Raw genomic sequence first — 18893 nt, 5'->3', positions numbered from 1 at the left:
CTAAACATGAAAGGATTTGGCGGATTATAATTTTATGGGCTAATTATACCACTTCAAGATATAACTATTACTATCCTTCCATAGAGAGACATTATATTACTGTTAATCTTATTAGAAAGCCACAGGGTAACGTCTTTGTACTCCATTTCAAAAAAGTGATGTTTAAGACCAAATCAAATTTTTGAAGGGTTTTTGAACGTTAATGAAAAAGAATGCACTAATTAAAAAGAGTATTTCTCACTTCTATTTGATGAGTTTTTAAGTAATCAACTTAGAGTATGTTTAAATTGGCTTATTTTTAGTGTTTTTAATCAGTTTTGTAGTGTTTGGGTAAAATAAAAAAGTATTTACAAGAATTTATTGTTAAGCCAAAATAACTAAAATAAGTCAAAAGTTAAAATTTTTAACTTATGACTTTTGACTCATTAGCCAAAAGTTCTTACCGTAAAAAGGAGTTGAAACATAACATGTCCTTTGTTCTTTTTGGGTCTAGTAAAATAGTACTATATACAGTAATATCAGATAGACAATCCACTATTAGTTCATTTGATAGTCGCATTAAGATCTCTACAACGTCTAAACTCACTAGTATAACCAATTTTTAAGTCCTTAATTATGTGACCAAACGAACTACAGTATGTTACTGATTCAGATGAACCATAATATGCATAGTGCACTAGTCAAGTCTACTACATCCCACAAAATCTGCATCATTTAGCTAAGTCAAAATTAAAATGGCGACTAAAATCCAAATTTCTAATAGAAGATAACAACATTGCGAATATGGTCTTTGTCAAGGCAGAATTCTGCTTGAAGGTATCCAAAGTGAAACTATAAATAAGTTATAAAGCTAACATCAAATACCACAACATTGCATATTGAATACTTAAGTAGAAATGAATCAGGAGAGTGAAAAGTACAGTATACAAGAAGGAATTGCAAATAGCTTTGTCAGCAACAAGGTAGGTTTTCCATCGAAGATAGAAAGTTGCATGTTGAATAAATGGAAGCAGCAGCAGCCCTGACAGCTAAATCCGTTTCAGAGCTCTCAGCTTTCTCTAATCTGCATAGTGAATGTACAATAACATATGCTTCATTACGTGAAGTAAAACTCAAAAACTTTATGCCAAGGAAATGCACAATGGGAAGAATAATAAATGAAGACAAGCATATGTTCAGGCAAATGAATATTTAACTTCCATTTGATATTCTTGTAGCACTGCCAACTGAAATACTTGTCAGCATAGCCTTGGTAAGTACAAACATGCATAATGCCTGTAACAGTATGCTCAAATTTTAAAGGTGTAAGTTCTACTTGTTACATTAAGTAAGTTTTCTTCTTCTCAATCATGAAAAAATGCATTTGAAGTCTTTAATGTTCTATAAGTAGTATTCAATTCACCAGTAAGTTGAAAATGTCAAAAGACTTGCAAGTTGACAAGGACAGCGCAAATAAGAGTTCCTGGCCATATGAACACTTACCTGCAGTCATTTTGCAATATCCCCAACTGATGCAAACCATGTGGTGCACCATATTTCTGAAGACCCTGTTCACATTGCAGCTGCATTTGCCTTACTTGGTTCAGCCAACTTTCCTAAATTCACATAAAACAGACTAAAACAATAAATATCTTTTTGTGAAGGACAGGAAAGGAGGAATAAGGTAACTTAGCAAAACACTGATAAGAAAAAAGTATTTTGAAAAAAGAAATAAAAGACATGCAAACAAGTGATATATCTATCATATGCTTATTTGCAGTTGCTTCGATAAACAAATCATCTTTATCTACATCATGATGAAACTGAGAAGATTTCAAGCAAACTATTGGGCTGTTGTACCTTCCAATATAATTAAATGGTGCACTTATACTTCGCGTAAGAGAATGAAATTACATTAACATGCTTCAATTTACACAAACTTGATCGGACATTACATAAAAAGAACCAATTATCAGCGATGCTCTAATGTGGCTTTTATAAATACATCAAACATTGTTATTCAGACAGAATATACTCAAGATTTCCACAAGCTTTCTGCAAAAGGCAAAGCACAGAAGGAAGAGTAGCTTCTTTGGATAAATTTTCAACATTCATTTCTCAAACAATGTACAAATGACAATATTTTAGCAGACTCACCAGTTGCCTTTCTTCTTCTGAAAGAGCTCCATCCATCTGATCAAACAATGCTGTCCATCTAGCACGATGTGCATGAGCATTAGCATTGTCAAAATGACCAACAGAAGAGCTTTGTGTACCATATGAGCTGTTCTCTTGATTAGATGAGAATTCTCTGGAAAATAAGCAAGGGAATTCTGTTTGAATTACAGCCCGGACTCTCTTTTTACTACGCCGCAATGCTGCAAATATAGAATGGACTACATTAAAATTTTGATTCAAGTCAAATAAAGTGCAACTTTAGAGAATTTTTCTCTACCTGCAAGACGTCCTTTAATGTCTTGATGAAGCAATTCCAACCATTGTGAAGCTACGTTAGCGGCTAGATGTCAAAAAAATACCTATATCAGTTGAATACTGTATATAAAATAAGATTTAGATGACAAACAGACCATTTCTTGAAGCTTACCGCTTGTGCAACTAGATTTCCAAGTGTCTGTCAATCTAAAATGCTAAAACACTCATCTCACAAGTTTTGGAAGAACACTTAACTCACCATATTAAGCACATCATGTAATCCAAGAGAAACAAACAAAATAAAAGGAGGAAGATATAAACCAACCTTTAATAGAAAGTGAATTAACACTTGCTAGGTTTGCTGATTCCTCATTAGATAATGAGCTCGTATTATCTGACGCAATGGTTGTAGATGATGACAATTTCAGTGCAAGTGCATCATCATCAGTGCCTATATTAGGGTTTGGATGATAAACCATCTTTCCAGTAACCCTGGTGTCAACCATGCATGAACCTCCATCTCCTCCTGTAAACACTGAGTTCAAAGAAATTGATTTATTCAGTGATGTTAGGTAACCGCTTGTACACCTGCTTCCTGGCAGATCTTCAAGAGCAGGGTTGAATCTGCTTGCTCCTGGACCATCTATATTTTCATGGTCTTTGCTTTTTTCACTATGGTCTTTCAATCCCCCCTTTGTTTGGTTGGAAGGAACCTTGCTACTACCATGGGCATTTTCACGCTTTTCAGATTTTACTAGGGCTTCTATAATGGAATGAACTTGCTTACTATTCCTGACATGGTTAATGATCCCTGGGTTTAACCCGTTGAGCAACCCACTCGGTGCAGCAATCTTTACAAATCTGTCAACTCGTTCTTTCTTCGCAAGCTCTATCCTTTTCTTCATCCCATCACTTTTACTTTTCCTCCCCTGCAGTTTTGGCATGGATGCACCTCCGTGAGTATGTGAAAGAAAACCATTTTGTTTCATCTCATTCCAGATTCTCATCGACTCATTCTCGTCCAATGGACCAACTGAACTTGCACACTCAAAATCATCCTTTGATTTCAAATATGCAGAGTTCTTGCACGGATATGAAGATTCATGATTAATAGAACTAGAAACATCTTCTGCATTCAGATCTAAAGCAAACCCTTTAGACTTCATAGAGTCCCCCTCGTGACCATTGTCTTTCTTCCCCAGAGAGGCCAGTTTGTTGGTTTCTTCAACATGTGATGCAGTGGCATTGCTAGAAGCAACAATATTTGCATTCAGATCAATCAATCTAAGTGCAGGATCAGTGACCAGATAACCGGTGCCCATTTCAGTTTTTTCTGATGGAGCAAGATAAAAATATTATTACTCAATTTTTTTTTGCTTCATTACCTTCAGAAAGACTCAAATGTTGACAAAATAGAGCCAAAGATATATCATAGATAGAGAACTTAATGTCAGTAAACAAAAACACTGCACCAGAATGTCATAATAGACTGCATCTTGAGTAAACAACTCTCTATATATCTGTCGAACTACAGATCCAAAGTGCTTAAAGTTTTCAACTTTCAGTTCCTACCACTATAAATCATTCAAAATTTCAAGATTCCTATCTGCAATTTAAAGTTAAAAGTTCCAAAATTAGGAGAAAAAAAAAAGACTACCTTCTGTACGCAGAACAGATTCAAGATCCCTCATTTTCACTCTTTTGTGACAAAGTCCTGTTCTTTCTTCAACTCCCACACGGCCCCTCTTTTCCCCAGCAATGACCTGAAACATCAGAGTTTATACACACCCAATAAAGAAGGTCAAGAAAGAAGTGAAATAAGTAACAAACGAAATGGCAAAATCCCTAACCTTTGTCCCAGTCCCAGTCCCAGATCCAGTTATCCCAATAGACTGATCAGAAACCCCACAATCCTCTTCCATAATTGGCGAAAGATAACTTTTTTCAATTTAGGTCGAAGAATTTGGCCCTCCGACCACCTTTCTCAACAACCCCACAAAATTTAAATTCAAGACTGTAAATCTGAATTGGTTGAATTTACAAAAGACTAAGAGAAAGATTAACTATGACTAGGTATATTAAGATGGGTATCTTGAAATTTTGAATTTGGTTGGTCTAGGGTTTCAGAGCCATGAGAGAAGAAGTGGTTTTTTTTTAACTGGGGGTTTGGGGGTGGGGTAGGGGAAAAGGGAAATGAATAAGCAATTGGATGTGGAGGGATGAGAATTTGAATTTGCAGGAAGAGCGCGCCGTTAAGTAGCGTTACTTCACCGGTAAAGCTACAGAAGAAAGCGGAAGGAAGCACATGTAAAATCCTCTGAACAAATACTAAATTTGTTTGGTTTCCTTTTTTTCGGGTTTCAAATTCAAATGGAAGGGGTTGGAGCCTTGGAGGGACCAAAATCCAGATGGGGAATATTGCCGCGCTGGAATAATGAGGAGGCTAATTTAGTACTTTCATCCATTGGGCATGGTTTTGAATTCCTATTCATTTCCCCTTGCACCAATGTATTTTTCTCTCTTTTTTATTGGGAAAATGGGTAAAAATATTCCTCAACTTATATTTATTAGTTGATTTTAGTCTCACAGTTAAATCAAGTTATTCATGCTCTCTTCATCTACAAACTTAGTATATATATCTTTGATTTAGACGGTTTTTTCTGAATTGACTTTAACTTTTCAATCTAAATTAATTATCCGGTCTCTCCTTTAAATCCAACCCGATCCACTAAAATAATACTCCAATTCATACCAAATTAAATCTCTGAGATGACCAAAAAGAGGGTTAGAAATTTGGTATTGAATTTGAGTGAACTTTGAAGGAATTGTCAGTGAGTTCCAATTAATTTCATGAATAGCTATTGATTTGGAGGTGAATTTTTTTTCCTCTTCAATTAGAGGTGAAGTTTGAAGAACAAAGTTATTCCATCATTCAAGAAAATATTTTTTTAGCTCGAGCTTGGTTTGAAAATTTGGAAGTCACAAGTTAGAAATTTATTGCGAATGAGTTCTGTTTTGATCTATTTTGGTGTTGATTTCAGATCCTTTCATAGTTATCTATTGATTTAAAGGACTAGATATTCTGCCATTAAAGCTGATCAAAGGTGAATTTTGAAAAAATTGAATTGCTGCAAATGAATTCCATTTTGAATGAATATTACTACATTAGATCGAAACATCTTGGAGAGTTTATATCTGAAATTTAGAATAATTTGGTGAAGGAGATATGCCACCACTGTCCGTTGATGAGATTTTCTGACACCCATTATTGATAAACAACTTCAATTTTCTTCTTTGTTGTTCGATATCATTGGAGACAGTATGAATATGCTAAAGATATGAGAGTATTGGGCTTATCATTGTTCTTAATTCTCAACATGAAACTTCAATTACAAACTCCTCCATTGTTGAATCTTTCAACTTTCTTTACCCAGGAGATCGTATTTGATTTGTTTTGAGAAAATTGAAAAATATTTTTGATTTTTATTTATAATTGTGGTGAATTTTTTAACTTAATTTGGATTTGAATTTAATGGGTTGTGGGTTGGGTTTAATTGAAAATTTATTTTAAACGGACAATTTTAATTAAAATTGGGCAATTGAAGTCAATTTGGGAGATTTCATCCAAACCAGCGGTATATGTGTTAAGTTTGTAGATGGGGAGGGCATGAATAACCTGATTTTAACGATAAGAAAAAAATTAACTAATAAATAAAAGTTGAGGGGTATTTTTGACCCTTTTCCTTTTTTTATTTGGGGTGTTTGTTTACCCTTCAATTGGTGATTCAACGTAATAATTTAAAATTGTGATAGGAAACCAAATGCGCAAAAGGAAGAAAGACATAAATTAAATGTTAGATGATCAAAATCCTACAATTCTTTGTGAATTTTTGACTGTTATTGGCTACTTCAATTCCTAAACAATCTCTGTTGAACGAAAAATAGCACCACAATTATCAAGTACAATATCGACACTGAACTACGCTGCAACATTAAAACCTATGACTATGAACACCACTATAGCCCCTCTTCCGATGAAGCCAATCTATTTTTTACATGGAGAACCTATGATTGTTTGGGAGGAAGACGAAGTAGATCAAATGATATTAAAAAAAAATCTCCAATACACTGTGCTTGAAAAATTCTTTTGTGTATAGAATATGAAGGAATTGAGGAGATAGATTCCAAAATATTGTGAGCTAAACCCTTTTTCATTCTTTTTGTATCTACCACCAAATTATTTTATAAAGGAAGTAATTTCTATGTTTGTTGCAGTTGGTAAAAACCTACAAGTTCATATGGCTACAAAGAATCAAATACGACTTAGTTGTACGTCGGTCTGATTTCATTTTAAGTATTATCAGTTTGGTTTATCATTTTTTGATTTTTAAATACGCTAAACCAATAAGATATTTGTTATCGATTTTGATTTATTGACTTTTAGACTTTAATATTTGGTTTTTTGGTTTAACCAATAAGAAAATATTTTTAAAACAAATATACGACTTATCCAATAATTTTTGAAAATCTTAAACATTACTTAAAAAGGAAAATGAGTTTCTTAAGGAAAATATTCAATTGCTCATCAGATTTAACCCCAATTAAGATTAAAATAATCTTCTAATTATTTATTAGCAAAGTCGAATTTACCAGCGAAGTCAATTTTTTGAGAAAGTGGATACAGAAAAGAGAAAAAATTAGAAAAGGGAGAAGAATAGAAGTAAAAAAAGGAGAGAAATCAAACTCACAATTCACAACCCTAGCCATTGTCGTTGCAACTTGCAAACCATAGCCGCCGCCGTTCTTAGATTTTTAGGTTTTGAGTTTTGACTTTGTGAACCTAAAGTGGCAAAGTCCAAAGAGTAAATACAGTGTGAACTATGAAGTAGTGTGAAGTGTGAACTTTGTAGGGCACTGGTAGTATGATATAGTGATTATATATTTATATTAATATTTTTTATTTTGGTATTTGTATATGAGTAAATATTAAATAGTAAATTATTATAGTCTTAATGGATTTACCCAATACCCCATTATTAAAAAATTAATACCGAATCGATAACTCAATATTTTTTTTATAAAACCACTAAATAACTGTTACCCTAGTAACCCAATTGTAATAAACCAATAACACTTTTTTTGATTTAATTTATCGGTCGATTTAATTTTTGCACACCCCTAGTTATGCTAGAATCAAGATGAAAATATACTCACTAACAAAATTCCCCAAAAAATTATAGTGGGGATAAGGAAGAAGAATTCTGAAAATTATTAAAATATAGAAATCAAATATGACTACCGACCTAAATATTGTTAAAGATGCAAGTTTCAAGGACAAAATAAAAAGGAGTGCTTTGTCATTCCCATGAATTATCCCCCCAAAAAAGAGTTTAAAGAGAACCAAACACAAAAAGGGACAATCAAGAAAACATAGAGAAGAAGGAGGATAAAGACAAAAGTAAGGATAAGAATTGGAACAAAAGGAAGCGGGTGGTCAATAATCAATTTGAACAAGAAGCAATAAACCTAAAAATCAAAGAGGAAAACAATTGCAAAAAGGTGAAAGAGGTAAACATGCATGGCAACCCAGGTGTAATAACAAATAGAATAACAAGGGGTGTCCACTTTTAGTAAATTTGACACACTACAAAAAGTGAAAAGAAGATGAAAGAGAAGGAACAAACAATAACAACGAGAAAGTCAATACAACAAATGTCACGATGTGAAACTATCCCATAGACGCGACATGGTGCTTAGAGCCACAAGTGACTCCAAGATAACCTCATGGCATGGTAGACACTAGGATTCACAAATATAGAAAACTGAGATATAAAATGTTGAAGATAAGTTTGAAATCTCTATATAAATCCATATACAGAAAAGCAAATATCTGATAGATGTCCAAAAGCTGAAATATATCTAATTGTTTGAAAGTCTCTACTAATAATGAGTTTCTAGGAAAAATTCCTAGCTAACTCTAAATATCTGAAAATTGAAAGTAATAAACTGGAAAGAAACATAAGACCGTCCTCGAAGAATGAGGAATCTCCAAACTGGCTAACTCACTGATTAAATCTATACTAACCACGGGCGTGATACTGAGCATCAAAATCTATATTATGAAATAATACACACAGAAAGTATGGTCAATACTTTGAATGTACTGTGTATGAGAAATATATATAATAAAACATGATATCTGAACATAATGAATCTGCAAAACATGCTGATACAATGATCAAGTAAATAACATGAAAATTGATAATTAAACTAAAATAATTGAATAAATTAAAATACTGATCATGCAATAATTGATAACTGACCGTGGGAGATATTCTTAATCTAAGTATAACCATGTGAACCATAACATGGGGTATGGTGTATTGCCCCATTAAAAGATCCCAATATACTTGCCATGGTATAAAGTCATGAGTTCGAGCTAATGTGGATCCACTAGGCTAATGTCTAATCGAGACAATCCTACGGCGGTACGTAGTTTTGAGACTTTGGGATTTCCTCTAAAGGTCCACGGATGCTGACTGAAAATATTCATCCTTAATCGGCTCAGTGCTAAGTATTACTCTCATAGAAAATATGCATAAAACTAATAAATAATAATCTAATAATATTGAAATTCTGATAAATTGATAATATACTATGTAGCTCCTAAATCATGATTAAAAACTAATCATAATTGAGAGATACTTTATTCAAAAGCATCATAAATCTTGACAACCTATAATGTACTGAAAGATACTTCATCTGAAAGCATTTAAAATCATGAAAATCTGAGACATTCTTATGAAATTACATAATTTTATAAGGAAAAGACATAAATTTCCTCTTGAACTTGTATCGAAAAGTCAGGTACATGTTTTAAATATCGTGGCACCCTATTACACACATAATCTTTTTCAAAGTGATATTAATACCCCCTTCAAATATACAAAACAGTCACACAATATAGCGTGGTATGCACACGCCTATCACATCTGTGCAAGCCTATATGTGTTATTTTTTCCGACTTTTTTCTCAACTATTTTTGCCTCTATCTTCTCTCTTCTTTCTCACATGAAGAATTCCATTTTTGCCTTTATTTTCCCTCATCTTCCTCACCTTAATAACTTTATTTTTATTCTCAAGAAAACTACCCACAATATCATTATTTTATTCCTCCATTATTGATACATAAATTAACAAAGCCAATCAATAATTTATCCAATTTTTTTTTACTTTTTTCTCAACCATTTTTGCTTCTATCTTCTCTCTTCTTCCTCACCTGAAGAGCTCCATTTTTGCCTTTATTTTCTCTCATCTTCCTTACCTTAATAATTTCATTTTTGTTTTCAAGAAAACCACCCACAATATCATTCTTTTCTTCCTCCATTACTGATACACAAATTAGCAAAGTCAATCAATAATTTTATCCAATTTAATCATCTTTGTTAATCCAATTGAAGCCATTGAGGCAACATGTAAATTCGTCAAAATCAGTGGGAAATTTCTCAGGTTGTGATGAAATTCAGTGAGAGATTGTAGAATTGTGATAAGAAAAAAAATGAAGGAGAAGAAGTGTGAAGGAGAATAAGAGGATAGCATGAAGAACAAGAAGAAATAGGGGTTGGGGGTAAATTTAAAATATATTTTGACTTTACTTTTTACTCAAATGCACCTATTTTTTTATATTTAATTTTATTTTCACATCAGTTCTTGGGTGGTATTAATATCACTTTGAAAAAGATTAGGTGTGTAATAGGTCGCCATGATAGTTTAAGCATATAATTGACTTTTTGGTACAAGTTTGGGGGAGGGGTTTATGTCTTTTCCCTAATTCTATATCATGAAAATACTTGTATGCTATGGGTTCGTGAAATTATCAATGAAAACATGAAATTATACTTAAAATAATGCAATTAGAGATCATACATAAAAAATAATTAAAATTCAATAAGAATCCATGAAGATCAGTGAAATCCTAGGTTGGGAGAATCCATAACTTGAGAATTTAGGGTTCTTTGGGACTCAATGGGTGAAAGGAAATCCATTATTAAAATTCCACATACCTTCAATGAAATCCCTAGCTTGAATCTTGGATTGATTCTTTCAATGGATACTTGAAGCTTGGAACCATATCCCTTGCTTGAGAGAAGACTTGAGAGAGAAAAAATTCCAATTGGGTGAGTTATAAGAGAATGAGAGACTTAGGCTGATAAGAATCCCTTAATATCACCTAAAATAGTCCAAAATAACGTAGTTTAGAAATTAAATAAATAAAAAAGACTGAAAAACCCCTGATTAAAAACTATCGAACAACTTCTACGAGGGCTTTCTATGGACCGTACTTCCCTCTACAGACTGTAGAACCCTGTCCATAGAAATCAACATGAAATTCTGAGTTTCTGAACTTTTAATGATGAGTCACAATTATAGACCGTAATATGAAGTACGATATGTACTGTTGGTTCGTAGAAGTAAGGGCATAATTTATGAGTTTCTAAAGATTGATCTACGAGACCGTGTATGGTCCATAGATCAATCTACGATTTATAAAATGGTGTTCATAAAGATCAGGGAAGTTCTGAGCTCTGAGGTTTCAGGACTTTGGTTTACGAGATCAAATTACGGTCCTTAAAACCAACCACGAACCGTACAACTCACTCATCATGTTCAAGGAAATTTTCCCAAGTTTCTGAAGTTACTCTATGACTGGTGTCTACGACCTATAAAAGGTACTATGAGCCATAAACCCAGCTCGTAATCTCAAACCTGAATTTCTAATTTCTGAAGTCTTATTTACAGATGGTTTCCATGAGCCATGGTTCTATTTACGGCTCATAAACCTTGTCCATAAATCCCAAAAAATTCTATACTTCATATTTTTCTGCACTTCCAACATGATCTATACTAAGGGATTTTAAGGTGTTACAACAAATAAAAATGAACAAAAGAACTTGAAAACAAAGGTTAATATAATAAAGAACTAGTCTATACGACTGCGAAAGTTGGAAAGTCAAAAAGAAAAAGAGAAGTTGCAGAGGTAGCTAGTTCACTAGTTCCATGAGCCCTTTATACAAATAGTAGAAGGTTGTAAGAAACGTAGGAATCAGCCGTGGAAATAAGGAAATGGGACTTAAGAAAATTTTGGTCACTGATGACTTGGACGAAATAATCTATGGACTATAAAATTTCCAACATTCCATAGAAGGGCCTCGTAGATGGGTTACTGAAGGTTAGGAAAAATATTAAGTTCAAAAGTATTTCTACGAGCCTCTTTATGGTCCATATAAGGTCCTACGATCTGTAGGAGTGACCATACAAGGAGATTCAGAGAGTGAGTTTGAGAATTTGTACAGGATGAGGGTATGTACATTATGTATGAAGTTCTACGGACCATAGAAGTGGGTCGTAGATGGATACTTCTAAAACCTGGGAAATAAGTAGAGTTCTATAAACGGTTGTATGGGTCGTGTAATGTTATATGGGCCTTGGAAAGGTCCCATAGATTCTTCACTTGGAATCTCAAAGTGACTTCTACATACGGCCTCTATGGGCCATATAGGTTTCTATGGACCGTAGAAGCATCCGTAGTCCGTCTAGAAATCAATTAATCAAGGGTATTTTGGGCATTATCCATTCTTTTAATATTAAAGTTATAGTGTTTTGTCTAGTTACTAAGGCCTATATCTATCCAAACCCTTCAAATTCCCCTCATTCCCTCTTAAACACTCTAAATAAAAAATCTTCTCACTAAAATTCTCTTTCAAGCTCAAGGAAGAAAGAGTTGGGGTTTCAAGCTTCAAGTCCTTCTCTCTTCATTCAATTTTAGGGATTTGATTATGAAGATATATGGAAATTCACCAATGGATTTCTTTCATTCCTTTCATCCATTGGGTCCTAAAAGATCTTAAGTCTTCAAGTTCTATTTCACCCTATTCAATTAGGGTGTATGTTAATCCTTTACAGGCTCAATTTTTATTTTTGTTCAATTGATGTTATTCAACATTATTATACATGAGTTTACAAAGATACATGATTTACAATTGATTTCATATGAACCCATGCATTATGCCTGCAATTTTTAATTATGAACTATGCACTATAATCATGATTTTGATGAAGGATTAATGACTATTTTATGAAAATGATGAATCGTTTCTAAAGGATGATTTCAAGAAAGTATCAATGAATTGTGAAAGGTTTTCTCATAATATATAAGAAATCATAATTTGGATGCTTAAAAGGTAAGTGTCTATATGAACGATGTTATGAATCGTGATTTTGAAAGAGCTACTCTTATATGATTTTATGATGTGGATTGGTAGATGTTTATGGCCTTTCCTAATGATACATTCTGATAATTGATTTTATCTATTCTATTGGGATTTGAATTAGCATTGAGTGGGATTGAGGTGGATGTTTGGTAGGGGAGTCTCTAGTACCAACCTCTAGTTCCAAACTATGTGCCCCCATAAGTTGTCTTAAATAACTTATCTAGTGGATCCACAAATAGCTCATGATGAATGATATAGAGTCTACCTTGGCAAGTAGCCTCTCTTTTTTAATGTAGAAGTTACACCAGATTCCGTGTTATAGCTCACATAGTCTTATTGTCGGTTACGATTAATATCCCACAAAATGAACTATATTTTCTTAAAGCTTTTCACTATGTCATTTACATAATGCATTGACCTTTATCTTATGATTTATGATGTACTTTCAAGCTTTTCAAGGATTTTTGATCTTTAATTTCATGTTCATTCCCACTATGATATCATGTTTTACGTTATGAATACTTCTTACATACTTAGTATATTTCATGTACTAATGCATACTTTTATCGATATTATCTCATAATATAGGTCACGACACTCCTGCCCATTCTCGTGACTAGCATGGTTCCATTCAGAGTTGCTTATTTTGGTGAGTCCTCATGTTTTGAGAGTGCAACCACTATGTCATTTCTTTACTTTCAGACTCTTACACTCTTCTATGTTTTAGGTGAGCTAGGGCTTGCCCTTCGCCCCCGTCTATGTTAGTAGAAGCATTAGCGGACTAGACTAGTATGGTTATTTTCATTTTATATGTTATGCTTTGAATTCTCTTTTATCGAGATTTCTACATTTTGAGACTTATCTTTGGCATTTAAGTTTACTCTTGATTTCATGTTATTTGATGTCATACTACGTATGCCAAAAGGCTTATTTAAGGTCTCTCGGGATCTTAAGCATTGTGTCACATAAAGGGTCTAGCTTGTGTCGTAATAAATTTGGTATCAGAGCATAAGCTTTAAGTATCCTAAGGCGTATGACATGCCGTGTCAAGTAGAGTCTTCTTCATGAGAGTGAAGAACACCACATCTATAAATAAAAGGCTATGAGGCATTTAGGAAATTTCACTTTTTTCATCACTCTTAAGTCGTGCGATAAAGTTGAACTCTATAAGGTTTTCCTTCTAACTCTTGATATTTGCATTAGAGAATTATGCCTCCAAAAAGAGCCTACGTGAGAAGGAATGTGAATGTACATGTGGATGTGGAGAAACAAGCTCCACAAGCTCCTAATAAATATCTGGTTGAGAAAGTCTCTTACACTAAATTTAGGGCAGCTTTTCAAGTACTTTCTCAAGCTATGGAAGCACAAGCTGACCCAGAGGTGGTTGCTCTTGTGAACCCAAATATGGATATGGTAGCTACTAGGGTGTGTGAATTCATATAGATGAACCCTCCAGAGTTTTGTAGGTCTACGGTGGATAAGGATCCACAATAGTTCATTGAAGGGATTCATAAGATCGTGGATATCATAGGTGTTAGTCCAGTGGAAAGGTGGATTTGGTTGCATATCAATTGAAAGGTGTGGATCAAATTTGGTTTGATCAATGGAAAAGAGAGAAAGCTAGGTATGCGGTTCCCTTGGATTGGGAAGATTTCCAGGATGCTTTTCCTGATCGTTTCTTTCCCCTTGAGTTGAGGGAGGCCAAACTTAAAGAGTTCATCAATTTGAAGTAAGGTAATATAAGTGTGAGAGAGTATGCCTTAAATTTACACAATCATCTAAATATGATCCGTTCATAGTTGCCAGCTCTAGGGATCATATGACCAAGTTTGTTTTGAGTGTTTTCAATTTGGTGGTCAAAGAATGTGAAACCGCCATACGGATCAAGAAGATGGACATCTAAAGGTTGATGACTCATACCAAGCAAATTAAGGAGGAAAATCTTAAGGAGAAGGCGAAAGAGTCAAAGAGGGCAAGGACCTATAATAGTTACTTTTCACACATGAGGTCCGATAATGGTGGTGGTTCATAGTTTCACCCAAAGTTTTACTATCAGAATTCTTCTAGTACTCCAGCTCTAAAATTCAACAAGGAAAGAGTGCCTAACACTAAGTCACAAGTAAGTGCTCCAAGTGGTCAGACTATCCCCACATGTAGGAAGTGTGGGAAGAGCCATCGAGGAGATTGTTTAAAAGGTTCTGATACTTGTTATGGGTGTGGTAAGATGGGTCATAGAGTGAGAGATTACCCCTCAGGTGCTAGTAGAGTAGAGGTGGTCAACCTCTGACTCAGACTACTACTTTTGGTCATTCAGTTTAGTAGGGTACTTCATCACATTCTAGTTGTGGTCAGCGCCAGAACAGGTTCTATTCTCTTCAATCTTGATAGGACTTGGAGGATTCTCTTAATGTGGTTACTGGTATATTACGATTCTTTTAGTTTGATTTTATGCCTTGTTAGATCCTGGAGCAAATCTTTGTTTTGTTACTTCTTACCATGCTATGAAATTTGATGTTTTCTCAAAAACTTGTTAGAGTCCTTCTTAGTCTATACTCCCATTAGTGATTCAGTCTTAGCTAAGCTGATCTATATAAATTGCCAATCTCAATTTTTCATAAAGTCACCTCAGTTGATCTTATAGAGCTTGATATGACTGATTTTGATGTTATCCTTGGTATGGATTGACTTCATACATGTTATGCTTTTATTAATTGTAGAACCCGAGTAGTTAAGTTTCAATTTTTTAATGAGTTAGTATTAGAATATAAGGGTAGTAATTCTGTGTTTAAGGCTCTATTCATCTCGTGCCTTAAAGCTTAGAAAATGATTTCTAAAGGTTTCATCTACCATCTTATAAAGGTTAGGGATATGAATTTCAAAGACCCTACTTTTGAGTCAGTTTCTGTTGTAATGAGTTTTCAGATGTGTTTCCCAATGATCTTCTGGATATCCCTCTCGAAAGGGAAATAGACTTTGGTGTTAATCTTCTTCCATATACCTAGCCTATCTCTATCACTCCTTATAGAATGGCCCCAACAAAACTTAAGGAATTGAAGGATTAGTTAAAGAACTTGTTGGATAAGGGCTTTATTAGGTCGAGTATCTCTCCATGGGGTGCTCTGATTCTTTTTGTTTGATAGAAGGATGGTTGTCTTCGTACATGCATTTACTATGGATAGTTGAACAAGGTCACAATCAAGAATAAATATCCATCTCAAGGATTGATGATTGTTTGATCAACTTCACAGAGCTAGTTATTTCTCAAAGATTGATCTTCGATTGGGTTATCATCAGCTTTGAATAAGAGAATATGACATTCTGAAGACTACTTTTAGAACTCGGTATGGTCACTTTAAATTTTTGGTTTTGTATTTTGGACTAACAAATGCTCTTGCAACTTTTATGGATTTGATAAATAGGGTGTTAAAGTAATATTTGGATATGTTCATCATTATACTCATCGATGACATTCTAATCTATTCTCGGAGTGAGGATGAGCATGCCGATCATTTGAGGATTGTCTTGCATGTTCTCAAGGATCATTAGTTGTTTGCTAAGTTTAGTAAATGTGAGTTTTGGTTGAGATCGATGGAATTCCTTTGCCATATTATTTCCATTTATGGTATTCAAGTTGATCCTAAAAAAACCTAGGTGGTTAAGAATTAGACCAGACCTCTGTCTTCTTCGGATATTCGGAGTTTCTTAGAATTAGCCAGTTATTATAGACAGCTTGTGGAAGGGTTTTATTCTATTACTTCACCTTTGACTAGTTTCACTCAAAAAGGGTAAAATTTCAATAGTCTGAAGTGTGTGAGAAGAGTTTCCAAGAGTTGAAGGACTGACTTACTTCAGCCCCAGTTTTGACTTTACTGGAAGGATTCGATGAATTTGTTATGTATTGTCACGCCTTAAAAATTGGTCTTGGTTGTGTGTTGAAACAAAATGGTAAGGTGTAGCCTATGCTTCTAGGCAACTTAAGGTGCATGAAAAGAACTACTAGACTCCTAACTTAGATTTAGCGACGGTTGTGTTTGGTTTGGAGATTTGGAGACACTATCTCTATGGTATACATGTGGATGTGTTCTCCGATTATAAGAGTTTCCAATATATGTTTAACCAAAATGATTTGAACCTTTGAAAAAGAAGATGACTTGAGTTGTTGAAAGACTATGACATGGGTGTGTTGTACCATTGGGGAAAGGCAAATGTAGTTACCGATGCTGTTAGTAGATTGTCCATGGATAGTGTTGCCTATATTGAGGATGAGAAGAAGGAGTTCATTCGCGGTATGCATAAACTAGATCTCGCATCATTGATTTCGAGGATAGTGGTGTGGTTGTACAAAATGATTCATGATCATCTCTTATGTCAGATGTGAAGGAAAAATAAGATATTGATCTAACTTTGGTTGAGTTGAAGAAAGCAGTAGCCGAAAAAGCCATTGAGGATTTCTTCCAAGATAGAGATAGTGTACTATGCTATGAAATTCAATTATGTGTTCCCAATGTTAATGGCTTGAAAGAAATGATATTGTCTGAAGCTCATAGTTCCCAATATTCCATTCACCTAGGATCCACTATGATAAATCGTGATTTGAGGGAAGTTTATTGGTGGAATGGCATAAAGAAGAATATTGTGGAGTTTGTGTCTAAGTGTCTAAATTGTCAACAAGTGAAGGTTGAGCATCAAATACCGAGAAGTTTACCTTAAGACATTGAGATTCCTACTTGAAAGTGGGAAGACTTGAATATGAACTTTATTACAGTTTCTCTTTTTACTCGTAAGCAACTTGATTTGATTTGGGTTTTTGTGGACCAAATGATTAAGTCAGCGTATTGTTTTCCCATTAAGACTTTTTATTCAGCTGAGGATTATGCTAGACTTTACATTCGAGAATTAGTTTATCTTTATGGGGTTCCATTATCTATTATTTTGGATCTAGGTACTCAGTTTTTGAGATTGTTTCAAAAGAGTCTTGGTACTCGAGTTAAGCTTAGTAGTTAACATGAAGGAACTTAATACCTCAAGTTTGAACAAAAGGAAAGATATGAGGATAATGAGACATCATATAGGCTTCTGCCTCTCATGTAACATCATCTACTAGTTGGTTCCTCCAAAGAACCTGCATAGATGCAACTTCTTTTTCCTTAACTTTTGGACTTGATGATCTAAAATCTCAACCAGAACATCTTCATAAGAAAAACTCTCTTTCACACAAATGCTATACAATGACACAATAGAGGTAGGATCACCAACATACTTCTTTAACAATTAGACATAAAACACCAAATGCATCGATGCTAACTCTGAAGGCAAATCCAAATCATACGCCACCTTACCAAGATGCCTCAATATTTGATATGGGCCTATATATCGGAGAATAAGCGTCCTTTCTTACAAAAATGCATCACACCTTTCATAGGCGAGATTTTCAAGTAAACCCAATCATAAACCTTAAATTCAACCTCTCTTCTCTTTACATCTAAGTAGGACTTTTATCGTCTCTGAGCAGTGTTCAACCTTTCTTTAACGAGTCTAACTTTTTCCATAGCCTCACAAACCAACTCATGCCCTATCAAAGCAAATTCACCAACCTCAAACCATCCAATCGGAGACCTACACCTCCTACCATATAAGGCTTCAAATGGAGCCATTTTGATACTAGAATGATAATTTTTGTTATAGGTAAACTCAATCAATGGCACGTAATCATCTTAATTCCCTTTGAATTTATCTACGCAATCCATCAATATATCCTTCAAGGTATGAATAGTATGCTCGACTTGACCATCGATTTGAGGGTATAAAGCTGTACTAAGCTTAACTTAAGCACCAAGACCCTTTTGGAATGACCTCCAAAACTAAGATGTAAACTGAGTAGGTCCAAAATGATAGACGACAAAACCCCATGAAGCTTTACCAACTCTAGAATGTAAAGTATAGCATAGTACTTGGCTGAATAGGAAGTCTTAATGAGAAGAAAGTGCACCAACTTAGTCATTCGGTCAATAACAATCCAAATCGAATTATGTTGCATATGGGTACGAGGAAAACCTGTAATGAAGTCCATATTCAAGTGTTCCAACTTCCAAGTAGGAATCTCAATGTCTTGAGCTAAACCTTCCAGTTTTTTATGCTCAACCTTCACTTGTTGACAATTCGGACACTCGGCCACAAACTCCGCAATATCCTTTTTATGCCATCTATTAA

General features: G+C 34.3%; 1 protein-coding gene across 1 annotated transcript; it reads right to left on the bottom strand.

The window, feature by feature from the left end:
* Positions 1–735: 735 nt before the first annotated feature.
* On the bottom strand, positions 736–4800 carry LOC129900801 (uncharacterized). The gene is made up of 7 exons (XM_055975857.1): positions 4263–4800; positions 4070–4175; positions 2738–3745; positions 2435–2497; positions 2137–2357; positions 1483–1595; positions 736–1063 (listed from the first exon to the last, which is right to left on the bottom strand). Exons 1-7 carry the CDS (start codon positions 4332–4334, stop codon positions 952–954), a joined length of 1695 nt encoding a protein of 564 aa, XP_055831832.1. The 5' UTR covers positions 4335–4800; the 3' UTR covers positions 736–951.
* Between the last annotated feature and the right edge of the window lie 14093 nt (positions 4801–18893).

This window comes from Solanum dulcamara, chromosome 8 (genome assembly GCF_947179165.1).
Source record: "Solanum dulcamara chromosome 8, daSolDulc1.2, whole genome shotgun sequence".
NCBI lineage: Eukaryota > Viridiplantae > Streptophyta > Magnoliopsida > Solanales > Solanaceae > Solanum > Solanum dulcamara.
The sequence above is the reverse complement of the archived record's forward strand: the minus strand, read 5'-3'. Positions and strand labels throughout refer to the sequence as shown.